This window comes from Muntiacus reevesi, chromosome 2 (genome assembly GCF_963930625.1).
Source record: "Muntiacus reevesi chromosome 2, mMunRee1.1, whole genome shotgun sequence".
Taxonomy (NCBI): Eukaryota; Metazoa; Chordata; class Mammalia; order Artiodactyla; family Cervidae; genus Muntiacus; species Muntiacus reevesi.
The window spans coordinates 180,472,285-180,498,825 of NC_089250.1; the positions used below are offsets into that span (position 1 = coordinate 180,472,285).

Consider the following 26,541-nt stretch of genomic DNA (forward strand, 5'->3'; position numbering starts at 1 on the left):
GCGGGGCCCCTGGCCCTCAGTCGTCGGCGCTGGCGGCTGCGAGCGGTCGCGCCGCCTGAGCCACCCCGGAGCCGGCGCCGAGTACGGCGCCCGCAGGAGTCCCGTCCCCGCGCCCCCGCCTCCCGGCCCACGGTGAGTGCCGCGGGCTCCTGCCCGGCCGTCGAAGCCCAGCCCGGCGTCCCGCCGGTGGACCGCGCTCGCCGCCACCCCGGGGCGCCGGGAGGTCGCCAAGACGCGCCGTCGGCACCGGGGAGACGAGGCCGGCGCGCGCTTGGAGGAGCGGGGCCTCGGAGCGGGAGACGGTGCGCACTGCGGAGGGGCGGGGGGATCAGACCTCCCAGCCGCTGAGGGCGCGGGGCTCCAGGACCACCTCCACGCCCCGTGATGCGCAGGGTCACTCCGCTCGGACCCGGCGCCCTATCCCTGGGGGAAGCCGCAGGTGGGCGGGGACCGTAGACCCTGAGACCCTCCGCAGGGTTTCCCAGTCCACCCTCCAGCGATTAAGACGCCCCTGAGCCCGGCCCGCTCCCCCTCCCGCGGATCCTGGCAGGACCCCTTGTTTTCCCCAAATTCCTCCCGACGTCTGGGTGAGTCCCCCAAAATACACCCTCTCCGGGCTTCCAAACTGTCCCCGAACCGAACACCCACCAATGAGAGAAGCACCCCGACAGAACTGGGTGGGGGGCGAGGTGCGCGCGGGGGAGGAAGAGGCGAGGTGGGGTGTCCCTGAGAGAAGTGGGAGGGGTGAGCAGGTCAGAGAGCCCGGCGGGCCGGGTGGGAGGGGACCTCTGAGGAAGATCTTACGGGCACTTCTTTTTGAATGCGTGCATTCTAGAAGCATCTCGCCAACCTTTTACTGCTGGTCTTGGGCTTCAGAGCCCTAGGTCCGCTCGCAGAATTGGTTACAATACAGACCTCAGACCCCTCCCTGGGACTGGGTGGGGACGAGACCCCAGTGAGCAGTGTTGCTAAGAGCCACCCCAGGTGGGCTGCAGGAGGCACTGCGGCCACACTGTGTGCAGGCGAGCACAGTACAGAGAGTCAGCGGAGAGGGGGGCAGCTGAAAATCCCGTAGGAGAGTGAAGGGGGTCAGCTGGGGGCTGGGCTGGGCAGCAGGAGAGCCAGATGGCCAGTCCAGACTTCCTGCTGCCCCCTTACACACAGGGCAGCATCAGTGGATGCCCCACCCCTAAGTCCCCAGGGACCAATTTCAGTGAGCAGCCCCAGCACCCTGAGGGGGTTGATTCACGTCCAGGGCGGCCAGTGGGTTGCTGGGTACTCTTCTAGAAGACCAGGCTGGCTCTCCAGTTCAGCCCCACTGCCTCAGACCTGCCTGCTTCAGTGCCAGCCCCCAGGTGGGCTAGCAGGAGACAGCATGGCTTTGAGCCCTGGGTTCCGGGCAAGTCACCCCATCGCTGGGATGTGAAATGCGACACTTTGCAGAGTGATCCTTTCCCATTCAACCCCAGGCCTTGGGCACAGCCCTGGAACACAGCAGGCCTGTTGCTTTCTGCTGGGCCCTGGTGCCTGTGGGGCGTCCAGCTCCTTGGCTGGCCTCACTCTGTTCATTGGACAAACTGGAGCAGGTGTCCAGGCCTGAGCGGGGATACAGGTGTGTCCTGCTCAGAGCTTCTGGCCAGGCCTGGGTGGGACCGAGACACGGAAAGTTCAGGAAGGAGTCCTGTGGGGCCCGTCAGACAGACGGGGTTCCCTGAAGCCTGTACGCTGTTCACTCTGCCCTGTGCAGGCTGACAGCCCCTGGCAGCCAGTGAGTGCTCCCTAGCAATGGGCCCCATGCCCTCTGCCCAGGACAGCTCTGAGTGGATGCCGCTGGCCCCAGGGCCCAGGCTGCCAGGTGCAGCGAGGCTGTGGCTGTGCAGGCAGCCCAAGGGTCCCCAGGGGACAGAGGGGGCTTCTGAGCTCCCAGGAAGAGCCTCTGCACCCGGACACCGCTGCTGCCTCCCTCCTGGACACAGGCTAAGACGGGAGCGGGGAGGAGCCTGCAGCACAGGGGGAGGCCAACCTGCCTGGACCTGGGGCCCAGGATGAGCCGAGAGCTTAGCCCCAGAACCTGGGAGGCCGTGACTCCATCCTGGGCTGCCTGCTGGCTGGGTGACCCTGGGCCTCATGAGCCTGGGGTCTCGGTTTCCTGGTCCAGGTGTGGGGAGCAGAGCGTCACTCCCCACCCAGGGCTGGTCTGAGGAGGCGCCCCCCTTGCCTTGAACACTCTAGTCTCACTGAGAAAGCCCCCCACCCTGAAGCTCAGGCCACTTCGCTCCTGCGTCATCTTTGTCTCCAGGACTGTGAGCCCTGGAGCCCCCGTCACACACAGACGCAGCTGGCGGTTGCCCTGGCAACAGCTCAAGCAGTGCCTGCTCCCTGGCTTTGGGGGGCCGTTGGGGGAGCGGCATCTTCCACTCAGCTAGAGAGGAAAAGGGGACCCGTGACAGCCAGCCCCCAGGGACCTCACAGCTCTCTGGGCTGCCGAGCCCGCCGCAGGGGTAGGGGCTCCCTGGGGCAGGCACCGACTGCTGTGGGGGTTCCCGGGGCTACTGGAGCCCAGCACGCCTCCCCTCCTGTCCCAGCTCTCGGGTCTGGTCGGATGGGTCCCCCTGGCCCTGCAGCTCCAGGGTTGGAGGATCAGGGAGTGAGATGAGGAGTTGAGAGCTGGTGGGGGTCACACACCAGCAATGGCAGCCCGGGCACCCCCCCCCCCAGAGATACACCCAGCTTGCTCAAAAAGTCTGTCCTGGACCCTCAAGGCGGCAGGTGTGCCTGGCCCCACTGTCCCCGCAGAGGGTGACTGTCCGGGATGAGGCCAAGCCTGTAAACGAGGACACGCCAGCACTCACATGATCCCTGGTGGCGGGCACACAGGGCGGGGCGGGTCTCCCTGGCTACCCCAGTGCCAGGTGCCCGTGAGAGCTGGGCAAGTAGAGCTGGATCCGGCAGGGCCCCCATTTCCTATTTTGTCAAATGAAAAGGACAGGCTCTGGCTGACGTGCCTGGCTGGTGGGGACGCCCTCAGGAGTGGACAGGGACAGGACCCAGGCAGTGGGCAGGTCCCTGGGTGAGCCAAGGGGAGCAAGGTGTGTCCGGCATGCAGAGACCAGCAAGCCAGGGACAGGGAACCCAGTGGGTGGCATTCAGTGGCAGAGGTGGCCCGGGAGAGGGTCTTTACTTTGTCCTGATGATTTTCAGTGCGGGAACATGAGACCACCTTGTGGGAAGTTGCCGGGGGCGGGGGGATCTGGAGGCCAAGGCCGGAGGTAGTTGCCTGGGCCAGGTCACGAGGTGGAAGAAGCAGACTGCAGGGCCCTTGGTGGCTTCCCCCCGCAGTCTGCAGGAGGCACTGAGCACCCCAAGGTGTGAGGCTGTAACAGCACAGGCCCGTCAGGCTGGGGGACTGGAATCGGTAGTGACAGCGCGCGCCCCTCAGGGGCTTCCCAGGGCGGGGCCTCCTGGACAGGAAGGTGTCCCCCGAGCAGGTCCCACTCCCCTTCTGCAAAGTGTGGGCTGTGGAGCCGCAGCCCCTGTCTGCTCCAAGGGCCTAAACTGCCATAGCAAGTGAGCCACCACACAGCATCCTGCCTGGAGCAGCCTAGATGTCACCCTGGGACACAGGGATTCTTCATGCCAAGTGAGGAATGGGGCCTGGGCCTGGCTGCCCCCTGCCTGTGTCTCCCCTGAAACCAGCTCAGTCCGAGTCACTTTGGTCTGGGGAGCCCGAACCTGTGGGGGGGTGGGGCTTGGACTGAGCAAGTCTGCAGCTCTGGGAGGGGTGGAGCCCGTGGCCCCAGCAGTGGGCACCGCTGCATTCCAGTCACACCTCCGTCACTGCTCAGGGTGGCATCTGATGTGATCACAAGGGACAGTAAGGCAGGGCTCTCTGCCCACAGGTCGCCCGCCATGTCCACCTTGCTGGAGATCAAGAGCAGCGTGCTCAGGCAGGTGCAGGTGTGCCCATCCTTCCGCCGGAGGACGGAGGAGGAGCCGGCCAGCAGCAGCGCCGACCCACCGGAGCCTGCGGCCGGGGCCTGGTGGGTGCCCCCCAGCCGGCTCCCTTCCTCCCCTGACCTCACACACCAGCCACCCAGCACGGCCCCCAGGGGAAGCCCAGGAGGCTCTGAACCCAAGGCCGTGGAGAGCGTCTCACTGCACCCTCAGCTGTTCAGAGACCCTGGGATCCCCTTGAGTCATGCGGGTTGGTATGTGCTCCGAGCTGCAGCATGGGGAGTGTCTGCTGACCCCGACCGTGGCTTTTCTTGCAGGAAACCCGGAGATGGTGTGGAGTTCTTCGCCCAGATGCGCCTCATCCTGAAGAAGGGGGAGGGCAGACAGGGGCTGCCGTGCCCTGAGGTGCGGACGCTGCGGGCCCTGCTGCCCCGCGTGGGCCCAGGCCGGCCTCCCCAGTGGCCGCTCCATGCTCCCCTCCCTCCCTCCCTGGAGCACTCCCTGTCAGGGAGTCACGGAGACACTCACCACTCCCCGCCGGCGCCCCCACAGGTCCTGCTGCGCAGCCGCTCACCCGCCCCCGCAGAGCCTGTGGACCCCAGCCGTGGCCTGAGAACTCTGAGCCAAGAGGAGGTAAGGGGGTGGGTGGTCTGGGGTAGGTGGGCCTCCCCATGGGAGTGAGCAGCGTTCAGGGGTGGGGAAGGACCCCCGGTGGAGGCCCCGAAGGTGCAAAGGCGCAGAGGCAGAGACGGCTCTGCCAGTGGGAGGAGCGGCTGGGGGCTAGGCAGAGAGGGTGCGTCCGAGGAGCCGAGAGCCCCTGTGGTCAGGACTCAGGGCCCACGCCGCCCCCCTGCAGGTGGACATGCTCTATGAGGAGGCCCTGTACACGGTCCTTCACCGTGCAGGCACCATGGGCCCCGACCAGGTGGATGACGAGGAGGCCCTGCTGAGCTACCTGCAGCAGGTGAGGCCCGGGCCCTGCCCACTCGACTGGCCTGGCCCATCTCTGGGGGTGGCTGAGACACTTTCCCCCACCTGCTTATGTCACTGTCGCCTGAACAACACACACAGAATTGCCCCACGTACATCACACACACACAGGTGCACAGGCAGACACACACAGGCTGACAGGCATGCCCAGAAAGATGGACAGACACACAGACACATTCAAACAGAAGAACACACAGACAGATGGACACAGCTACAAAGAACATTGGAAAAGACAGGTAGACAGATGTAGGACACACACAGAAGGATGGACAGACAGACACACAAAGGTAGAAAGGACAAACCAGCAGGTGGACAGACCCCTTTCTTCTGCTGTGTGTGCTCCCCCCACCCCATGAAGCCTCTGGGATGATAATTGGCCTGCTTCAAGGGCACCTGGGCCTCACATCTGCCGACCCGCAGGTGTTCGGCACCGGCCCGGAGGAGCATGCCGTGACTGTGGAGCGTGTGAAGAAGGCCAAGGTGAGGCTGCCGCCCGCTGGGCAGATGCCGCCCCCTACAGTGCTGGCGGGCAGAGGCTCAGGGTGGAGGGGCACGGGGCCAGCCGTGTCAGGTCCACACTGAGCCCCAGAGACCGTCACTGCCCTCCACCTGCAGGCGCCCACCTATGCCCTGAAAGTCTCCGTCATGCGTGCCAAGAACCTGCTGGCCAAAGACCCCAATGGTGAGTTGGGGGGCCAGCCAGGTCTGGGGGCCATGGGGGCGGGACTGGGACTGAGGCACCCACCATGTCCTAGGCTTCAGTGACCCATACTGCATGCTGGGCATCCTGCCGGCCTCGGGCGCCGTGCAGGAGCCCAGCCCGCACAAGGAGCAGCGCTTCAGCTTCCGCAAGGGCAGCAAGCGAGGTGGCCCACTGCCAGCCAAGTGCATCCAGGTCACTGAGGTCAAGAGCAGCACCCTGAACCCCGTATGGAAGGAGCACTTCCTCTTGTAAGGCCCCCGTCCAGTTGGGCAGCGGGTTGGTCAGGTGGGGTCTGCTGTGGTGCCGGCCGGTCCTGGGGTTGCATGGGGCAGCTGTGCCTGTAGGAGGTCTCAGTGCCTGCCCCCGGAACCGGAGGGCTAGTCCTGTGCCCACTTTCCAGAGGAGGAGACTGAGGCTCAGAAATTGCCCCTGCCCCAGCACTGGGCAGGGGATCACCTGGACCCTCCTGGGACCTCTCTGTTCTCCTTACAGTGAGATCGAGGACGTGGGCACAGACCAGCTGCACCTGGACATCTGGTAGAGGCCCCTGTGCCCTGAAGGGCAGGGGGTGCGGGCGCCTCTGGTCTGGGCGGAGCGGGAGGGGGCAGTCAGAGCCAGGCTGAGCTGCAGACAAGCCAAACCCCCCACCGCCCCCCTCCAGGGATCATGACGATGATGTGTCCCTGGTGGAAGCTTGCAGGAAACTGAATGAGGTCATCGGCCTGAAGGGCATGAGCAGGTGGGGCAGGTGGGACCCTCACACCCCTGACGCTCTCAGCTTGGCCACAGAGGCCAGTGGGTGATGGCTCCTCAGGGGCCACAGATGTGAAGCCATCCTGCTGCCCCCAGGTATTTCAAACAGATTGTCAAGTCTGCCCGTGCAAATGGGACAGCGGGGCCCACGGAGGACCACACTGATGACTTCCTGGGGTGCCTCAACATACCCGTTCGGGTGAGTGGGCTGGCAGTTTCGCTTGTCGAATGCTTGCTCCTGGGTGTCCCACCTGGTGTTCCCACCTGGCAGCAGTCCTGCCCCACTGCTGCTGGCTATGTCCTGTGATGCCCCAGCAGCTTCCCATCCTTCTTGGGCTGGGGCTGGGGGGACACCATGCTCCAAGGGAGGAGGGACAGCCTCTAGGAACCTCTAGTGTCCAGGCACCCCTGAGGGCCCCTGTGCTGGTCACCAGTGTTCAGTGGGAAGCAGAGGCCTGTTTCTCCCTGCGGCCCCAGAGACAGTCAGTGAGGGGAGGGGGATTAGGCAGAACCACCAATCTGAACCCCCTTCCCCCAGGAGGTGCCTGTGGCTGGAGAGGACCGCTGGTTCAAGCTGGAACCACGCTCTAGTGCCTCCCGGGTGCAGGGCGACTGCCAACTGGTCCTCAAGCTGATCACCACACAGGTGGGAGCCAAGGCCTCCCCCCGACCCTGCAGCCCTGCGCCCCAGCCCACAGGCTCGGGAAGGGCTGCTGACCGGCCGGTCCTGCGTTCCAGAGGGACACGAACATGAGCCAGCGTGGGCGGTCGGGCTTCCTGTCGTACCTGCTGCTGCTCAGCCGCCTGCTGCAGTTCGAGCACCGAGCCGAAGAGGTAGCGCCAACCTCGGGCCCCCGGGGCAGCCTGAGGCGGCGTGGGGAGGGCGAGGCGGGGAGGCCAGGGACCTGGGGGCCGAGGCGGGATGGGGATCTCCCGCCTCCACCCACGGCCAGCCCGTCCCCCAGCCCAACTCGAGCAGCTGGCGCGGCGAGCTCAGCGGGCCTGCGGCCACCGTGCTCTGCCTGCACGGCGCACAGAACAACCTGTCGGCGCTGCAACTGGCTGTGCTGTGAGTGGGCGGGGCCGCGTCGCGAGGGGCGGGGCGGGGTGAGGGGGCGGGGCCCGGAAAGGGGCGGGGCTGTCAGTTGGAGGGACACGGGTTGCCTGCTGGGTCGGGCCCCTGACGCAGCTGCCCTGAGCCTGGGCTGCGGCCCCGCAGGCACTGGCAGGTCAGCAGTCGCCACCATCAGACCCGCACCCTGGACTACGGCTACCTGCTGGGGCTGCTAGAGGACCTGCAGGCGCACTGGGAGGAGGCGGGCTCGCTGCCTCAGGAGCAGGTGGGCTCGCATTTAAATGCTCCTGGAGGGTGTGCCAGGGGCTGTTCAGGCTGGTACAAGCAGAGACAGGACCGCCAGAGTCCTGCTCTGCTGGAGTGCACAGCCTGTGGGAGCGGTAGGGGGTTAAAAACAAGCGGACAAAGCGCGGGACTTAGGAGAGAGCTGCTGCTGTGCCGTCCCAGGCCCGGGATGTGCGATACCAAGGGGGAGTCCCTCGGGAGGCAGGCCGTGCGGCTTCAGCCCTGCGAGCAGCGGAGGGAGTGGACCGCATGGAAGGAGGCGCAGCTGGTGCTGCGAAGGCCCTGGGGGCGTCTGTGTCTCCAGGGGGCGCTGTGGAGGCTGGAGAGGGCACTAGGGCGAGGCCAGTGGGGTTGGAGGCCCGTAGTAGGGAGGGTGCTCTTCAGGGCAGGGCTTTGCAGACCGGCTGCTTTTGCAGAGGAGCGGGCACTCAGCAGTCCGTTCTGAAGGTCCCTGTCCCTCAGGAGGAGGGCCTAGCAGACAGCTTCTCTGCCTTCTCTGAGTTTGGGCTTCAGCTGCTGCGACAGCTCCGGGACTACTTCCCTGCCAGTAACAGCACAGCCGTCTACCGCCTGGAGCTGCTGTTGAAGTGGGTGCAGCCGCTCATCTGCCAGTGGCGGGCTGGGGCTGGGGGACTGGGTGGGGCACCCCCCAGTCAGCTGCAACCCCTTGCCCAGGTGTCTTGGCAAGCTGCAGATCTTCCAGCCTTCGTTTGAGATCTGCCCCTTCGAGACGGAGCTAAACATGGACATTGCTGCTGCCCTGAAGGTGCGTCTGGTAGCTGGGTCTGGGCTAACTGCCCATCCTTGCCTATGCCCCTGCCCTCGGGCTGGACCTGCGGAACCACACACATTTGCCCTTCTTCCCTCCCACCCAACATGCTTCCTCGGTGGCTTCCCTTGCAGAGAGGCAACCGTGAATGGTTTGACAGGCTCCTGAACACCCAAAGTCCTCGTGAGCAGGTGTGGTGGCAGAGTGGGGGGGCGTGGCCACAGGGGAGGTGAGGGGCCGCAGGTGAGTGCAGGCCAGAAGGTCAGTGTGCTGGGCCTCCTTGCAGCCAGGCCCACAGCGCCTCGCCGGGCTGGTCAAGCTGGCTGACGCCGTCTACGAGGACCTGCAGTCCTGCTATGGCATCTACGCCAGCCTCTTCCACAGGTGGGGCCGGGGCTCTCCCTGCTGCCCCTGCGCCCAGCCCCTAAAGTGCCACCACCGGGCTGGGGAGCAGGGCGAGCAGGTGTCTGAGGTGTGTCCTTTGCAGCATCATCAAGGTCGACTTCTTCACCCTCACCTTTCGGCAGCTGGAGCGTCTGGTGAGGAGGGGGCGTGGGGAGAGCCCCCTGGCTGGGAAGGGGCCTGGGGTTCCTTGTTGCCACCAGCCTGAGTCCACCCTCCTGGGCAGGTGGCTGAAGAGGCCTGGGTGCTGACAGAGGAGCTGAGTCCCAAGATGACCCTGGAGGTGGCCTCAGGGCTCTTTGAGCTTTACCTGACCCTGGCGGACATCCAGCGGTTTTGGAGCAGCATTCCGGGCCGGTGGGTGCCCTGCCCCACCTGTCCTCCAGTCTCCTCTTGGAGGGCTCTCTGTGTAGTCTCCCCAGGGCCTCTTCTTGCTGGGAACCTGGGACATGTTGGCTCAAGGTGTTTGATCAGGGTGAGTGCTGATGGGCCTCCCACTGCAGGGACAGCCGTTCCCTCGCCTTGGCCGGCATCCACGCCCCATTCCTGCCAGCTGTGAAGCTTTGGCTGCAGGTGCTGCGGGACCAAACCAAGTGGAGGCTTCAGGGAGCCGTGGAGGTGGACACAGTGAGTGAGCCCTCAGGCTTGAGGGGGCTGGGTTCATCCGGGCTCCCACCCAACCCGGGCCTCCTCCTGCTTCCTAGTTGGAGCCCATGGATGCCTCCTCCAAGCACAGCAGCTCCGCAGCCACTGCCAGCCTCTGCTTCAGCCACATCCAGGAGCTGTGGGCCTGCCTGGCATGGCCTGACCCCGCCCAGGCCCAGACACTAGGCGCCCAGCTCAGCCAGGTGGGGACTACCTACCAAGAGGAGATCAGGGTCTGGGTGCAGAAAGGACATGACCCACAGCTCCTGAGCCCCTGTCCTCCACCCCAGGACCTGTGTGAAGCCGCCCTCTTCTACATAGAGCTGCTGCGAAAGAAGGTGGATGCTCAGCCTGGGGCAGCCGGAGAGGCAGTGAGCGAGCCTGTGAGCAGGGGGGGCACAGGAGTGGGGGGCAGAAGCCCAGGGTGGCCACCACCCAGCTGCCAGCCCACGCACGTCTGTCACACCTCCCCAGCTCTGCGTGGTCCTCAACGATGTGGAGCTCCTCCGCAAGGCTGCTGGCCAGGCACTGCGTGGCCTGGTGTGGCCGGAGGGGGCTGCAGGGCTGGAGGGCACACTCCCACGGCCCCTGCTCAGCTGCACGCAGGCCCTCGACGAGGACCTGCAGCGGGAGGCCCGAACCGTGACGGCACACCTGACCTCCAAGGTGGCAGGGCCGGTGGGTGGGGGCGGGGGCCGGCTGGCCCTCCGTGCACCTCACGGTGCTGAGCACCAATCTCTTGCTCTCCCGCAGATGGTGGGTGACGTCAGGAAGTATGTGCAGCACGTCAGCCTCTCGCCCGACTCCATCCAGAATGACGAGGTGAGTGTGCGGCCAGCTCAGCTTGGGCTCACAGGGAATGCGTGTGTGCACTGTGCCCAGTCCCAGACTGAGGACCCTACCTGCAGGCCGTGGCCCCCCTCCTGAAGTACCTGGACGAGAAGCTGGCTCTGCTGAACGCCTCGCTGGTGAAGGAAAATCTAAGCAGGTACGGTCCTGGGCGGGCAGGCAGAGCAGGCCCAGTGGTCTGTGGTCGGGTCACAGATGCTGAGCGTCCTGCAGGGTGCTGGAGGCCCTCTGGGAGCTGCTGCTGCAGGCCATTCTGCAGGCTCTGGGAGCGAACCGAGACGTGTCTGCCGACTTCTACGGGCGCTTCCACTTCACGCTGGAGGTAGGGCCCCATGGAAGAGCCTTTCCTGCCTGAACTCCTGGTTCCTGGCCCCTCTGACCCCACCCCCTGGCAATAAGACTGCTGACCTTTCCAGCTGCATGCCCCCTTCCGGCCCAGTCCCCAGCCCAGACACTCCTCCTCTGGGAAGCCATCGGGCAGCATCTCTTTCCCTGAGTCTGCTGAGTCAGAAGCACCTGGGCCACCTGTTCTGACAGATGTCTGGCTTCAGGTGCCTTCATTTCCCCAAGCTTCCTGGCAGCTTCTGATACGGCCCAGGTATGAGTGGCTCTGCCTTAGGCTTCGGACAGCCCAGGCCGGGTGCTGCTCAAGGCTCCATTCCTTCCCACTCTCTGTCTCCAGCAGTCACCCTGCCCCTGACACCTCTCCTTTCTTGCCCCACACCAGGCCCTGGTCAACTTTTTCCACGCTGAGGGCCAGGGTCTGCCCCTGGAGAGCCTGAGAGATGGAAGTTACAAGGTGAGGTTTGGCCCTGGGCCCTCTGACAGAGGAAGGGGGAGGGGCGGACACCTGAGACCCAGGTTTGAGTTCAGCCCTGCCCCGCGCGTGAAATGGGGCCGGTGAGGAGCTCCGGCATCACCAGGCGCCGCCTCCTCCCTGCAGAGGCTGGAGGAGGAGCTGCGCCTGCACCAGTGCTCCACGCGGGAGTGCATCGAGCAGTACTACCTGGACAAGCTCAAGCAGGTAGTGCGACCCAGATGCGGCACGAGGCTCCGCCCCCCGACGACCCCGAGCTCGGCTCACCGGCCTCCTGGCCTTTCCACAGAGATCCCTGGAGCACAACCGGTTCGGGCGCCTGAGCGTCCGCTGCCACTACGAGGCGGCCGAGCAGCGGCTGGCGGTGGAGGTGCTGCACGCCGCCGACCTGCTCCCCCTGGACGCCAACGGTGCGGGCGAGCGGTGGGTAGGGCTGCCACCGGGCGGGGCGGGGCTGGCGGCGGGGTGCGCTCACAGCCGTGTCCCCAGGCCTAAGCGACCCCTTTGTGATCGTGGAGCTGGGTCCGCCGCACCTTTTCCCACTGGTCCGCAGCCAGAGGACCCAGGTCAAGAGCCGGACGCTGCACCCCGTGTACGACGAGCTCTTCTACTTGTGAGTGTCCCTCCCCGCCCTGCCGGCCCAGAGTGGGGAGCAGGGCTCCAGATGACCACCCGCCTCACCCCCCGCGCAGCTCCGTGCCCGCAGAGGCCTGCCGCCGCCGTGGCGCCTGCGTGCTGTTCACCGTCATGGACCATGACTGGCTGTCCACCAACGACTTCGCGGGGGAGGCAGCCCTGGGCCTGGGCAGCGTTAGCGGCGTCCCGAGACCCCAGGTGGGAGGAAGCGCGAGGGCCGGCCAGCCGGTCACCCTGCACCTGCGCCGGCCGCGAGCCCAAGGTGAGTGAGCTCCCAGCGGGGCGGGGCCAGCAGGACTGATGCTGGCCCCGCCCCCTGCAGAGCCCAGGGTGACTGAGCGGCGGGGGCGGGGCCAGCAGGACTGACACCAGCCCCGCCCCCGCCCACAGTGAGGTCGGCGCTTCGGATGCTGGAGGGTCGCCCCAACAAGGAGGCGCAGGAGTTTGTCAAGAGGCTCCGGGAGCTGGAGAAGTACATGGAGGCAGACCCCTGAGCCCTGCGGGCGAGAGCCAAGCCCTCCCCACGTCCCCGCGCTGTTCTTGCCTTGTGGTTAGCTCTGTGCAGCCGGGCCGTGGCGCCCTCCCCCGCTTCATGGTGTGTTCTGTGGCTGGACTCCCCGGCTCCCTACTGCCCCTGCCACGTCTGTGCTGTGACCCCTGTACCCAGTACGCCCTACCCTGCTGGATCTCGACAGCTGACTGGGCGAGTCCTGGCCACCAGGTGAGCTTCCTACTTCCCCTCAGGTTCCCTGGCCTCAGGGTGGGTGGGTGGGGGGGGCCTGGTCTTAGGGCAGGGCTCTCAGTTGGGGGCCTTGCCCCTAGAGGACATTAGGCAGCACCTGGAGACATTCTGGGGGGCGGATCAGTCACACCCCGTGAGTGGGTGATGGCTGTGCTGTTGGCACCAGTGAGGAGAGGCTAGAAGTGTCGTTTGACTGCCATGAGCCGTCCCCCCGACATAGAATGGTCCGCCTCTAAATGTCACCAGTAATCAGGCAAGAGCTTTGTCCTGGGTCTCTCTGGGGTCGGGGCACAGTCTCCCTAACCGGAGAGGCTGGAAGGTCTAAGTTTGGAGTCTGGACAATCCAGGCCTCAGAAGGAGAGGGGAACACCTGCAGTGCCCCCACCTTCTCTGGGGATGCCTCCCCCAGAGGGTATGTGGAGGGGGTTCTGTCTGAGAGCTCCACAGGTCTCCAGTCCCCACCCAGCTCACAGGCCCAGGAGAGGGGCCTCTGTGGTCATTGTGGGAGATTGAGGATGTCACGCCAGGCTGGTTGGGTAGGTGTAAGGCACTCCGTGCCAACTGGCCAGCTGTGTGGCCGTCTCCTTTTCATGAACACACAGCATCCACACAAGACCTACCCAGGGGTCCCATCTCTACACCCCAGGCTCTCTAGGCAGGATCTGTCTCATTAGAGGCCAAGGGTCCCCCCAACACCCGCAGGCTGAGTGCCAAGAAGCAGAGGCTCACGCGGGGGTCTTCTTGGCTTGCAGCTTCATTGGGAGGGCTCTGAGGCAGGACCCAGAGCAAGACTGGGTAAGAAGCGCTGGGAAAGAACCTGGTCAGAGTCCAGTCCTGCTCGCAGCTGCACGGCCTGAGGCCGCCAGGCCCCTTTGTGTTCCCACAAGCTGCACTGCCGTCTCCAGATGTCCTCGTCATTCCTCCTCCAAAAATACACCTCTGCAACTTTCAGTCTCTCTGCCGTTTCTTGATTCCTTTCCCAATCTCTGTGGGGCCCCTGGCTTCAGCCCCTTGCTCAGCAGTCTCCTCCTCTTCTGGGCTGCTGCTGCTGTCTCCCCCATCGTCAGGGTCAGGCCCAAGTTCCTCAGACTCATCTTCAGTGTCACTGTCAGCACCATCTCTGGGCGGCCTGAGAGACAGGGGTATGTCCACTGGCCTCCCCGACACACCTACTAACTCACCAAAGCCCCCAAGCTGAGGACAGATTCCTACTCCCCGTCCTCTCTAAGTGGTAACCTCTCCAGCTTCCCTTCTCTGCAGTCAGAAAACCATCCTGCTATTTACGACACTCCCCCACCCTGCAGAAGGAGGGACTGAGATCAGAGGTGGAAGAGAGCCCTGGGTCTAAGCTGTCATGAAGCTAGGGGACCTACCGGGAGTCAGTCACCAGCCAGTTGGGGTTTGCAAACTCTCGTCCTGAGTCCACATCAAAGGGATCTGAATGGAGGAATCAAGGAGGAAAGTGGCCTGAAGTAGAAGCAGGAGTCCCACAGCTGTGGTGGGAAGGTTTTCCCAACCCTGGGCCTCTCAAGGGGGGGGGCAGGTGTCCCTGCCAGGCCTCACCAATTTCCTCCTCTTCAGGGTGCTCCTTGGCGTGGGCCAGGAACTCCTGCTCTGCCTGCAGCACCTCCTCTGGGCCGCTGCAGGCCGCATATTTGTCCAGAAGCTGGCGGTTCAGGTCCAGGAACCCCTTGCCCCACTTGAATTTCCGCAGCAAAATGACACCAAGGTCTGAGAAGCCTGTCAGTGCAGGAAGCCCAGGGATGTAGACAGCCCCTCTCTTGCCTCTCAGAAACTGAGAGCCCCGCCAATACCAGTGGTGTGTTCTGTCTTCACCTCCGCCTCTCATGGAGAGGACTCAAGTGGGAGCTGGAAGGAAACCCTGGCCACCGCCCAGCACGTGGTCAGGCTCCTCCCGGGATTGGCAGCAAAAGCACACGGACTCCAGGCTGCCAGGCCTGACACTCACCCAGGATGCAGAAGGTGGCAGCAAAGGCCTCCACGCAGGACAGCCTGCAGGGCCGGCCATAGTTCACAGGGTTGGCGGCCACCAAATAGGGCAGGAGCCGCAAGTGGCTCCCACGCATCTTCCTGAACGGAGTCTCATCCAGCCTGGCCCAGGAGCAGTCGATGACAGCGACCCCAGACTGTGCCACCAAGTGTCTGCCAAGAGCAGTGAAGGGCTTGGTTCTGGACTTAACTTGGTGCTGGCCCCAGGGCAGCTATGTTCTAGGAAACTGGCTGCCCTGGGGATTCAGGGGCATCATTCAAGGACTCTCATGGGCCCAGCTTCTGAGGCAGTTGGAGGAAAGCTGTTCCTCCATAAGGCTTTTATTCACTCAACAAATGTTTACTGTAGCCTGCTACTTCCTGGGCTCTGTGCTAGGCAACGGGGGTCAACGAGACACATCAACACAAACAGGTGGGCCCTGAAGGGAAAGATGTGCCAGGGCTGGGAGCTAATTAAAGAGTCCAGGCAGGCCCACTCCGTTTCCCCGCACCCAGTCCTCTCGAGCCTACCTGTCTGCGGGGGACACGTACTGGGAGCCCACGGGACTGAGCACGAGGCCGCCGAACCTGTGGCCCAAGCGCAGGCAGCGCACCAGCCCCAGGCGGGCCAGCTTGCGGCCGGTGCAGCGCCGGGGGTCGCAGTGGCCCAAATCCCACATGGCCAGCGTGCAGGGCAGCTGCGCCGGGCCCGGGCCGTCCTGGTCCTCAGGGGCCTCTGGCTCCACGGACGCTGCGGCAGGCAGAGAAGGGGACCCGGCCTCAGGCGCGGCTCCGCGGCCCGACCCCCGGCCCACCTCAGGATCACGCCCCACTCACCGCGCAGCGCGGCGCCCACCTCCTCGGCAAAGGCCTCCAGGGAGCGGCCCGCACGGCGCCGAGCGCGGCCTCCCTCCGCGCCCGGCCCGCGCGCGGCCCTTCGGCGGCCCATGGCGGGAAGCGGGACACCCGGTACCCACCGCGTCGCCGCTCCTCCGGCTGCCAAGGTGCGCGCGGCACCACTTCCGGTTCCGGCGCCCACGTGACCGCGCGGCAGCAATGGCGGCGAGGCTGGCGGGCTTGGTGGTGCTGCTCGGGCTCGGGGCCCGCGGTAAGTGCCCAGCCCGGCGCCTCTGTCCCGGAGCACCTACTCTGGTCTCCGCGCCCCCGCCCTGCGCTGCCTGCCCGCCCGCCTCCTTACTGCTTGCTCCCCGCAGGGCCCGCGCCCGCAGGCGCCGCCAAGATGAAGGTGGTGGAGGAGCCCAACACTTTCGGGTGAGCTGCCGCGCGGGGAGTGGGGGGCGCGGCGCCGCGGCCCGGGCCTGCTTCTCCCTGACCCTGCCGCGTCTCGCAGGCTCAACAACCCGTTCCTGCCCCAGACCAGTCGCCTCCAGCCCAAGAGGGACCCTTCACCCGTGTCTGGTGAGTGCGGGGCCCTGACCGCCGACGTACCGGGGACCCGGGGCGAGCAGGGAACCGGCCCAGCTTCAACACCAGTGGGCCGTGTCAGCTCTCGGGAGCCGGCGCTAGGGGCGCCAGGGAGGGAGGGCGGCCTCGGACGAGGGGCCCTGGAAGTTAGGGCCTGGAGGCTCATGCTGTTCTTTGTCAGCCTTCTAATTGCACGCTAACCTTCCAGAGTGAGCCCGTGCCGTGTTCACTAGTTAGGGGTTTAGTGCTTAGTTTTCCTAAAGGTGATTTCTGTTAACAGGTTAGTGTCTGTTCTTAAACGTTTTTTAATGCGTTTACGTGCATAAGCTTACACGTAAAAAACGGTAGTAGGTTTTTTGTGTGACCTTTGTTTTCTTGTTTTTAGTAGTACCATTTTACCGCTCAAAACAAAAGATTCTCTGGTAGCTCAGCTGGTAAAGAATCCGCCTGCAATGCAGGAGACCCCGGTTTGATTCCTGGGTCGGGAAGACCGCTGGAAAAGGGATAGGCTACCCACTCCAGTATTCTTGGGCTTCCCTGGTGGCTCAGCTGGTAAAGAATCCGCCTGCAATGAGAGAGATCTGGGTTCGATCCCTGGGTTTGGGAAGATTCCCTGGCGAGGGAAACTGCTACCTACTCCAGTATTCTGGCCTGGAGAATTCCATGGACTGTTTGTTTAATCCATGGGATCACAAAAAGTCAGACACCACTGAGCGACTTCACTATGCAGGTTTGCTTATTTGCTATTGTCGCATCTTCGCTTTTCTCACTTGGTGCCTAGCATTCCACAGGATGCTCTGCGTTCTTTCATTGTCCAGCAAGGTGTTGTTTATGGGGTTTGGTCACTAAAAGCATTGTTGAGGAGAATATTCTTTCTAGGCGTCCCTCTTTCTACACCTATGGGAGTGGTTTCCTGCAACAGGATCTCAGGAATGTAATTGCTGTGTTGTTAAATGGGTGTTAAATATAACAAAAAATCCGAGAGAATTCTCTGGTGGTCCAATGGTTAGGAGTTGGTGCTTCCACTGCAAAGGGCATTGAGTTCAACCCCTGACGAAGGAACTAAGATCCTGCAAGCTGCACAGCGCTCAGTCATGTCCGACTCTTTGTGACAACATGGACTGTAGTCTGCCAGGCTCCTCTGTCCATGGGATTCTCCAGGCAAGAATACTGAAGTGGGTTGCCATGCCCTCCTTCAAGAGATCTTCCCGACCCAGGGACTGAATCCATGTCTCCTGCATTGCAGGCAGATTCTTTACTAATGAGCCATCTGGGAAGCCCACCAATTAAAAAGAAAAAAATCCAAGATCTCTTTTTAAAACAAATATTTATTTGGCTGCCGCAGGTCTTAGTTGAGGCACTTGGGATCTTTGATTCTCACTGGGGTACGTGGGGTCGAGTTCTCTGACCAGGGATTGAACCCAGGTCCTCTGTATTGGGAGTGCAGAGTCTTAGCCACTGGACCACTGAGGAAGTCACCCAAATATTTATTTTTTTAATTGAATGCTACCACGTGTTGGGGTCTATGCTGTGGATGCAGAAATGAAGAAAACATACAATGTCCTCATGGAGTTGACAGTCTTAATTGGTAGCAGAGTAGGTTGAGAATAAACAAAAAAGTAGGTAAAATATAGACTGGTGAAAAGTGCTCTGAAGGTATGGAAAGCAGAGAAGTGTGTGTGCATGGAGTTGTCCTGGGGATTGCTATTTTAATTGGGGGGTTCAGGAAAAGACTGAGAAATGAACTTTCTGTCAGAAACTGAAGGGGAGTGGGCGCTAGGGCTGTGAATATCTGGGGGAGGAGAGTCCAGTAAAAGGAGTGGCCAAATACAGGCCTTGCACACAGATGTCAGGCCCAGAGGGATTGGCCACGGGGTGGGGGTGGAGCACTGAGATCAGAGACAGAGGGTACCGCTGTGAGCTTTCACTCTAGACAGAGTTCAGCTTTTTACTGTGAAAATATTCAGTAGAAAAACGGAGGAATGGGGCTGTGAACAGCAGCGTACACTCCGACTTTAGTGTAAGAGTTGATGTTCTGCTGTGCTTGCTTTACCTTTTTCTCATTTCCACTTTTTAAAAAGTGAACTTTCATTTTCCCTAACCATGTGAAAGTCAGTTTCAGACATCATGATGGTTTATTCCTAAATAATTACAGTTTGGATCTCCCAGCTTCCCTAGTAGTTCGGACAGTAAAGACTCTATCTGCAATGCAGGAGACCAGGGTTTGATCCCTGGGTCGGGAAGATGCCCTGGAGAAAGGAATAGCAACCCGCTCCAGTATTTTGGCCTGGAGAATTCCCTGGAGAGAGGAGCTTTGCAGACTACAGTCTGTGGGGTCACAAAGAGTCACGGCTGAGTACTCAGCGCGCACACACACAGAATGCCTTGTACAGCTGTCCTGGGTCCCACACCCCTCTGCCTTTGCCCTGGGAATCAGTCAAAGGGAATAATACATGCATCTGGTTAATTATGCTCTGGGCCAGCTGTCTCACTAACTATGAAATACGTGAGTGAGGTTTGAGACTTGCAATTTATTTTGGAGTGTGTCCAACCAAAGTTGGACTGCAGGGCACTGTGGTCCAACCTTCACCAGGTCATTCTTTTCTTTGTCATCAGTTTGATTTGCAGCTGGGTTCCTGTGTTTCTGCTTGTGCTCAGTTTTATTGCTTACTCTACACATTTTTACTTTTGATTTTTCCATGACTTAAAAATAGTTATAGACAATTTCAAGCATGTGTGAAAGTGGAAGAAAGGTGTGAAAAGCACTAGGCACCCTCACCCAGCTTTCTCTTTGCCAGTCTGGTTACTTTGAAACTAATTTCTCTCAATTTATTTGTAATATTTTGGTATGCATGTATTGAAAGGCACAGCAACAGCATCAGTCAGTAAAATCCCCTCGTTGTCTGAAATGTCTCTAATGTTCTCATACTCTTTAACAGGCCGGTGGTTTGAGTCAGTAGGGAAGGTCTGTGTGTTGTGCACTCGACACCAGTCCATAGCTTCCTCGAATTAATAGATCCCCTCCCTCCGGCTCCTTGCAATTTATTTACTAAGGAAACTGGGTTGCATGTTTCCCACATTCTGGACTGTGTCCATTGCATTCCCATGGTTAGCGTTTGCTCCTGTAGTAGCTGGAGTCCAGCTGTGCGCATGCAAGCTGGCCGGTCCTCTGGGTTTCCCGAGAGCAGTGGGGAGAGGTTTCCCCCACCCGGCCTCTGTTTCCCGCCTGAAGATCCCATGTGTAGCCCTTTCTCAGGGAGAGGACTTTCCAGGCTGTTCCTGGTTGCTGAGTTTTAACCCTGAATAGGTGTTGGGTTTTGTCAAAGGTTTTTTCTAAACCTGTCAAGGTGGTCCTGAGTTTTCTCTTTCAAGCTGTTTCTAGGGTGGGGGAGAAGCTCTATACAGTCAGCAAAAACAACACCGGGAGCTGACTGTGGCTCAGATCATGAACTCCTTACTGCAAAATTTAGACTTAAATTGAAGAAAGTAGAGAAAACCACTAGACCATTCAGGTATGACCTAAATCAGATGCCTTAGGATTATACAGTGGAAGTGACAAATAGATCATAGAGTGAGTGTCTGAAAAGCTATGGACGGAGGTTCGTGACATTGGACAGGAGACAGTGATCAAGACCATCCCCAAGAAAAAGAATTGCAAAAAGGCAAAATGGTTGTCTGAGAAGGCCTTACAAATAGCTGAGAAAAGAGAAGCTAAAGGCAAAGGAGAAAAGGAGAGATAAACCTATTTGAATGCAGAGTTCCAAAGAATAGCAGGGAGAGATAAGAAAGCTTTTCTCAGTGATCAGTGCAAAGAAATAGAGAAAAACAATAGAATGGGAAAGACTAGAAATCTTTTAAAGAAAATTAGACCAAGGGAACATTTTATCCAAAGAGGGACACAGTACAGGACAGAAACGGTATGGACCTAATAGAAACAGAAGATATTAGAAGAGGCAACAATACACAAAAGAACTGTACAAAAAAGATCTTCACGACCCAGATAACCATGATGGTGTGATCACTCACCTAGAGCCAGACATCCTGGAATGTAAAGTCAAGTGGGCCTTAGGAAGCATCACTAGGAACAAAGGTAGTGGAGGTGATGGAATTCCAGTTGAGCTGTTTCACATCTTAAAAGATGATGTTGTAAAAGTGCTGCACTCAGTATGCCAGCAAATTTGGAAAACTCAGCAGTGGCCACAGGACTGGAAAAGGTCAATTTTCATTCCAGTCCCAAAGGCAGTGCCAAAGAATGTTCAAACTACCGCGCAGTTGCACTCATCTCACATGCTAGTAAAGTAATGCCCCAAATTCTCCAAGTCAGGCTTCAGCAGTACGTGAATGGTGAACTTCCAGATGTTCAAGCTAGAGTTAGAAAAGGCAGAGGAACCAGAGATCAAATTGCCAATATCTGTTGGATAATTGAGAAGGCAAGATAATCTGTTGGATAAAAACATCTGCTTTATTGACTATGCCAAAGCATTTGACTGTGTGGATCATGACAAACTGTGGAAAATTCTTAAAGAAATGGGAATACCAGATCACCTGATCTACCTCTTGAGAAATCTATGCAGGTCAAGAATCAAGTTAAAACCGGACATGGAACAACAGACTGGTTTCAACTTGGGAAAGGAGTACGTCAAGACTGTACTGTGTCACCCTGCTTATTTAACTTCTATGCAGAGTACATCATGAGAAATGCTGGACTGGATGAAGCACAAGCTGAAATCAAGATTGCCAGGAGAAATATCAATAACCTCAGATATGCAGATGATACCACCCTTATGGCAGAAAGCAAAGAACTAAAGAGTCTCTTGATGAAAATGAAAGAGAGTGATGAAGTTGGCTTAAAACTCAACATTCAAAAAACTAAGATCATGGCATTTGGTCCCATCACTTCATGGGAAATAGATAGGGAAACAGTGGAAACAGTGAGAGACCTTATGTTTTGGGGGGCTCCAAAATCACTGCAGATGGTGACTGTAGCCATGAAATTAAAAGATGCTTGCTCCTTGGAAGAAAAGCTATGGCCAACTTAGCATATTAAAAAGCAGGGACATTACTTTGCCAGCAAAATCAAAGCTATGGTTTTTCCAATAGTCATGTATGGATGTGAGAGTTGGACTATAAAGAAAGCTGAGTGCCAAAGAATTGATGCTTTTGAACTGTGCTGTTGGAGAAGACTCTTGAGAGTCCCTTGGACTGCAAGGAGATCAAACCAGTCCATCCTAGAGGAAGTCAGTCCTGAATATTCATTGGAAGGATTGATGCTGAAGCTGAAACTCCAATACTTTGGCCACGTAACGGGAGAAGGGGATGACAGAGGATGAGGTGGTTGGGTGGCATCACCAACTCGATGGACATGAGTTTGAGCAAGCTCTGGGAGTTGGTGATGGACAGGGTGGCCTGGTGTGCTGCAGTCCGTGGGGTCAAAAAAGAGTCGGACACGACTGAGTGACTGAACTGATAGGGTGGGGAGCTTTGGCTTTTTAATATTGAGCCAACACTGTGTTCTTGGAATAAGCTTACCTTGAGCATGATGAATACATGTATTTTAGGTATTTTGGGGTTTAAATTGCTAGTTATTTCTGACTTTTTAAAAGATTATTTTTAGAGTTTCAGATCTCCTTCTAATTTTATTTATCTGCTGAGATTCTGTTTATACACCTTGTTTTCCTTAACACCCTGGAAATGGTTGCAATATAGCTGCTTTAAAATCCTGTCTGTGTAGGAAAAAAATCCTGTCTGTGATATTTTGTTATAGCAGCTCAAATGAAATAAGTACCTCATGTAAGTGGAGTCATAACAATACTCGTTCTTTAAAAAAAAAAAAACAAAAAAACAACAGTACTCGTTCTTCTGCGATGGGCCCATTTCACTTAGCACAAATCTCAGAAGTTCCTTTTGTGGCATGTGGCAAGATTTCCCTCCTTTTTAAGGCTGAATAGTATTCCATTGTCCATACACACTGCATTCTGTTTATTCATCTGTCGGTGCACACTTGGGTTTTTATTGTTTGGTTACTGTGAGTAAGGCTGCTGTGAACATGGTCTACGTTTGGGTCCCTGCTTTCAGTTCACACACCCAGGGGTCAGTTTGCTGTATCATGAGATTCTATTGGGTTGGCCAAAGGTTCGTTTGGGTTTTTCTGAAAAATCTTTAGAGAAAAATCCGAGATGAAACTTTTTGGCCAACCCCGTATGCTTAAGCTTTATGCTGCTGCTAAGTCACATCAGTCGTGTCCAACTCTGTGTGACCCCCCCCATAGATGGCAGCCCACCAGGCTCCCGTCCCTGGGCTTCTCCAGGCAAGAATACTGGAGTAGGCTGCCATTTCCTTCAAGCTTTATGAGGAACCACCCGACTTTTCAGCAGCGGCTTGTACATTTTACATTCCCACCAGCAGTAGTAGTGTGCAGAGGTTCTGGTTTCTCTGTATCCTAACCAGCATTTGTTTTCTGTTTGTTTGTTTAGTAATAGCCATACTAATATAGATGAAGTGATATCTCATTGTGGATTTGATATTGTATTTATTTTTCACTTCAGAAAAATGTCTAGTAATCCTTGGTCCATCTTAAAAAAATTTTTTTTTCCTGATGTGTTTGGCTCTGCTGGGTCTTAGTTGGGGCATGTGGGATCTAGCTCCCTGACCAGGGATAGAACCCCAGGCCCCCTACATTGGGAGCTTAGAGTCTTAGCCACTTAGTCTAAGACACTTGGGCCAAGGAAGTCCCCGTGGTCCTTTTTTAAATTGGGTTGTTTGGGGCTTTGTAGTTGTTGTTATGGGAGCTGTTTATATATTCTGGATATTACCCTGCGACTTGTAAACACTTTCTCGCTTTCTGTAGGCTGCCTTCCAGCCATTCCTTCTAAGGTTTAATCTCGAAGCCCCACATTTCTAGTTTTCCTTTTGGCGCTGTTGCCTTTGGCGTCCTTGCCAATACTGATGTTTGGTGCCGTGTGGCTGTACTTGTCGCGACCGTGGTGAGGGGACCCTGTCGTGTGTGACACCGCCCTTGTCTCCCTGAACAGTGCTGACTGCTGGCCCGTCCTGCCAGACGCCAGCGTGGCCGGCCCTGCGCTCGCCGTTTGCGCCGTCTCCACCCTCTCACTTTCAGCCTGCTTGCGCCCTCGGCCTTCGGTGCGTCTCTTATGATGAGTGCGCATAGTTGGGTCACATTTCTTTACCCTTTAGCCAAACTGTGCCTTCCAAATGGGAGAGTTTCATCTGCCTACGTTTAAAGCAATCACTGGTAAGGAAGGATTTGGTGAAGACAAAACAGCAAAGTTTGTTTTATAGTTGTCTTTTGTTGCTCATTCCCTCCATTCCTTCTGTTGACTTTTTCCAAGCAACCTGCTTTCGACCTCCTTTTATGTGTATTCTACGTAGCCATTTCCTCTCCAGTCGCCTGGGGATTACATATGATCATGTGACTGTTCAAGTCTAACTTGTACATGATTGAAGTTGGTGTGAATTCAAAGACTTCTGTACAACTCTGTCCCTCCCCAACTTTGTGGTTGACTTCAGAAACTGACCCTTCAAACGTGGATCTGTAATTATATCCACGCCTCTCGTCTTCTGAACCTTATAGATCTGCGGCTCAGGACCATGACTCTGCTTTCAGTTTGCCCATGTGTTTGCCTTTCCTGGGGGTAACAAGGGACTCTGTCCGGGGTAATGAAATTGCTCAGCCTTTGTCTGGGAGGGTCTTGATTTTGCCTCACTCTTTTTTTTTTTTTCTTTTTTTTTTTGCCTCACTCTTGGAGGAGGGTTTCCTGGATACAGACTCCTTGTTTGACAGTTTTGTCTCCCACCCCACTGCTTCCTGGTCTCCCAAATGTAGCAGAGAAGTGGGTGGATAATCTCATTGATTCCTTCATGTAACAAGTCGCTTCTTGCCACTTGAGACTTGGTGTCTGCCCTTTCTCTTCTGTCTCGGTGGGGGTCTCTCTGAGTGTGTTGTATGTGGAGTTCAGTAAGCCACTTGGATCTGTCGATCCATGAGTTTTGTTGGGTTGGGGCAGTTATTTCCTCAGATCCCCTCTCTGCCGCTCCTCTTTGCCTCCACTGTCTCGTCACTGGTTCTCTCTGCTCAGAACTGTTGAACTCCTGTGGGTTCACTAGTTCAGTTGTATTTTTCGGCTCCAGTGTTTTCTAGTTCCTCTGGACATGGTTCACCTGTCTGCCCACCTGTCATTTTCTGGACACGCTTTGGTCCTTCCTGTTTCCCTCCAGCCCCTTACGCATATTTTAGGCATTTGTCTAACTGAAGTCTTCAGACAGTCCAGCATCTGGGCTTCTCCCAGGTGGTCCTGTTGCGTTTTCCTCTGGAGAGGCTGCGGGTCCCTTGCAGCCTGGCCCGGTGCTGGGGCGGCCTTCACCGGGCTGGGTGTGTTGAGCCTGGGGGCGGCCGTGTGCAGCCCCCTCGGGGTCTCCCTGCACTCCTCCTGGGTCCTGGATGGCCTGCTGTGTGTGTCCGACCGTCACCCCTTGCCCGCAGCCTTCACGAGCAGTCCCCTTTCCTGCCTGGGATCCGAGTTGGGCAGAACAGAGGCTGGGCTCCTGGCAGCCCCCAGCCAGGCTGCTCCTCACAGCCCCACTGGGGCAGGAGCTTCACTGCAAGGGGCTCACCTGGCTGCCGGCGAGCAGCACTGCCGGTTGCGGTGGTCCTTGGCAGTGTTCTCACGGCGTGTGAGCTGGCGCTCTGTGAAGTCGCTCATGCCCTCTGCCTGGTTGTCGCGTTTCTGGCACTCACCGTCCCTGCAGGGCCCCAGCTCTGGGCCCCGTCCGGGCGCCGTACTCAGCGGGCTGCGCTCTCCCCGCAGGGCCTGCGCACCTCTCCAGACTCTCTGGCAAGTGCTTCAGCCTGGTGGAGTCCACGTGAGTGAGGGCAGGGAAGGGTGGCTGGGGGCCAGGGCCCCGCTGACGGCACCGTGCCCGCAGGTACAAGTATGAGCTCTGCCCGTTCCACAACGTGACGCAGCACGAGCAGACCTTCCGCTGGAACGCCTACAGCGGGATCCTCGGGTGAGCGGGGTGTGGCCACGGCCCTGGGGGTGCCGTGCCCACACCCCGCCTCACTCTCTGCCCCTCCGCAGCATCTGGCACGAATGGGAGATCACCAACAATACCTTTAGGGGCATGTGGATGCGGGATGGAGATGCATGCCAGTCACGGAGCCGGCAGAGCAAGGTGGGCAGCGGGGGCGGGGGGACGGGGCCTGCTTTACCCACTTGCTCACCGAGGTCCCCCCCAGGTGGAGCTCACCTGTGGCAAAAGCAACCGGCTGGCCCACGTGTCTGAGCCGAGCACCTGTGTCTACGCGCTGACCTTCGAGACGCCCCTCGTCTGCCACCCCCACTCCTTGTTAGGTGGGCACCCGGGCGGGCGGGCGGGGTGGGGGGCAGAGGGGCTCAGCTCAGCTGGTTTCTGTCGGACCCCTCAGTGTACCCGACCCTGCCCACGGTCTTGCAGCAGCGGTGGGACCAGCTGGAGCAGGACCTGGCGGACGAGCTGATCACGGCCCAGGTGAGCTGCGGGCAGGCCCCAGGCGGGGGCCAGGCAGCCCAGTGGGCACTCACTCCTCACCCTCCACCTGCAGGGCTATGAGAAGTCGCTCAGGGCGATTTTTGAAGATGCTGGTTATCTGAAGACATCAGAACCAAGTGAATCGGCGCAGCGGGACCGAGCCACCAAGGACCTGCAGTTTGAGACACTGGAGAGCTGCCAGGAGGTACAGACACGGCCCCCCAGGCAAGGACGGCCTCCTACCAATGGACTGACCACTCCTCTCCACCCCCGGTCTAGGCACATAAGGCCCTGTCGCAGGAGATAGAGAGACTGCAAGGCGTGCTGACCCACCACGGCGTCCCCTACGGGAAGCCTGCAGGTCCGCGATGGGGGGTGGAGGGGGCCAAGCCCACCAGGGCCTTGTGCCTGCCGGTTGGGTCCTGACTCCCACTGCCGGTGTTTTGGCAGAAACCCCCAGCTCTGAGCACTGGGGCCCCCAGACACCCACGGCCGGGATAGCAGAGCCCCTACGAGGCGACCCTGGACTGCGTGGGGACACCCTGTGACCTTGGGGCTGTGGGCCTCGGCCTGAGGACTTTTCTCTCCTTCTCCGCCAGCAGGCCCTTGGGGCTGTCCTCAAAGATGCAGACAAAATAAAGATCAGAGTTTTAATTAATTTCCATACTGATAAAAATAATTTCATGAATTCTGTAAACCATTGCATAAATGCTATAGTGTAAAAAAATTTAAACAAGTGTTAACTTTAAACAGTTCACTACGAGTAAATGATTATGCATTATAAATACTACCTTCTGGGTTAAGAAAACTCCATCCCAATAACATTCTCATCTAAACACTCTTAACATACAGATTGGGGCTTCCATAAGTTAATTTGTGTGAAGCATCCACAAGGAGTCAGGTCTTCTGCCCACAGCGACAGATGGTGGAACGACAGAATGTCACTGCTAACACGGAGCTCTCAGGAGCTGATACTCGG

The 26,541-nt window shown here is 58.8% G+C and overlaps 3 protein-coding genes across 8 annotated transcripts; 2 read left to right on the top strand and 1 right to left on the bottom strand.

The window, feature by feature from the left end:
- BAIAP3 (BAI1 associated protein 3) lies at positions 1 to 13,508 on the top strand. 3 transcript variants are annotated; one of them, XM_065923965.1, is made up of 36 exons: positions 30 to 132; positions 486 to 587; positions 3,900 to 4,040; positions 4,272 to 4,359; positions 4,507 to 4,587; positions 4,811 to 4,918; positions 5,365 to 5,424; positions 5,560 to 5,626; positions 5,700 to 5,895; positions 6,140 to 6,184; positions 6,309 to 6,386; positions 6,497 to 6,599; positions 6,939 to 7,046; positions 7,139 to 7,234; positions 7,366 to 7,469; positions 7,620 to 7,740; positions 8,223 to 8,347; positions 8,436 to 8,526; positions 8,664 to 8,720; positions 8,816 to 8,913; positions 9,017 to 9,068; positions 9,158 to 9,288; positions 9,435 to 9,558; positions 9,636 to 9,779; positions 9,867 to 9,959; positions 10,051 to 10,242; positions 10,330 to 10,398; positions 10,485 to 10,564; positions 10,639 to 10,747; positions 11,153 to 11,224; positions 11,369 to 11,449; positions 11,532 to 11,652; positions 11,732 to 11,855; positions 11,935 to 12,140; positions 12,269 to 12,599; positions 13,373 to 13,508. In XM_065923965.1, exons 3-35 carry the CDS (start codon positions 3,910 to 3,912, stop codon positions 12,370 to 12,372), a joined length of 3,459 nt encoding a protein of 1,152 aa, XP_065780037.1. In that variant the 5' UTR covers positions 30 to 132; positions 486 to 587; positions 3,900 to 3,909; the 3' UTR covers positions 12,373 to 12,599; positions 13,373 to 13,508. The 3 variants fall into 3 exon arrangements, with proteins under 3 accessions (XP_065780038.1, XP_065780037.1, XP_065780036.1); XM_065923966.1 differs by lacking the exon at positions 486 to 587 and having other exon boundaries at positions 1 to 132; XM_065923964.1 differs by lacking the exons at positions 30 to 132; positions 486 to 587 and adding an exon at positions 2,838 to 3,640.
- On the bottom strand, positions 13,359 to 15,644 carry TSR3 (TSR3 ribosome maturation factor). 2 transcript variants are annotated; one of them, XM_065923974.1, is made up of 6 exons: positions 15,447 to 15,644; positions 15,162 to 15,360; positions 14,590 to 14,783; positions 14,184 to 14,360; positions 13,994 to 14,057; positions 13,359 to 13,749 (listed from the first exon to the last, which is right to left on the bottom strand). In XM_065923974.1, the coding sequence occupies exons 1-6, from the start codon at positions 15,556 to 15,558 to the stop codon at positions 13,569 to 13,571; spliced, it is 927 nt and encodes a 308-aa protein (XP_065780046.1). In that variant the 5' UTR covers positions 15,559 to 15,644; the 3' UTR covers positions 13,359 to 13,568. The 2 variants fall into 2 exon arrangements, with proteins under 2 accessions (XP_065780046.1, XP_065780045.1); XM_065923973.1 differs by having other exon boundaries at positions 15,141 to 15,360; positions 15,447 to 15,643.
- GNPTG (N-acetylglucosamine-1-phosphate transferase subunit gamma) lies at positions 15,624 to 26,352 on the top strand. 3 transcript variants are annotated; one of them, XM_065923975.1, is made up of 11 exons: positions 15,624 to 15,717; positions 15,824 to 15,881; positions 15,961 to 16,028; positions 24,860 to 24,914; positions 24,978 to 25,061; positions 25,133 to 25,226; positions 25,291 to 25,405; positions 25,480 to 25,562; positions 25,636 to 25,767; positions 25,842 to 25,923; positions 26,013 to 26,352. In XM_065923975.1, exons 1-11 carry the CDS (start codon positions 15,666 to 15,668, stop codon positions 26,108 to 26,110), a joined length of 921 nt encoding a protein of 306 aa, XP_065780047.1. In that variant the 5' UTR covers positions 15,624 to 15,665; the 3' UTR covers positions 26,111 to 26,352. The 3 variants fall into 3 exon arrangements, with proteins under 3 accessions (XP_065780047.1, XP_065780049.1, XP_065780048.1); XM_065923977.1 differs by lacking the exon at positions 25,291 to 25,405 and having other exon boundaries at positions 25,512 to 25,562; XM_065923976.1 differs by lacking the exon at positions 24,978 to 25,061.
- Positions 26,353 to 26,541: the final 189 nt, after the last annotated feature.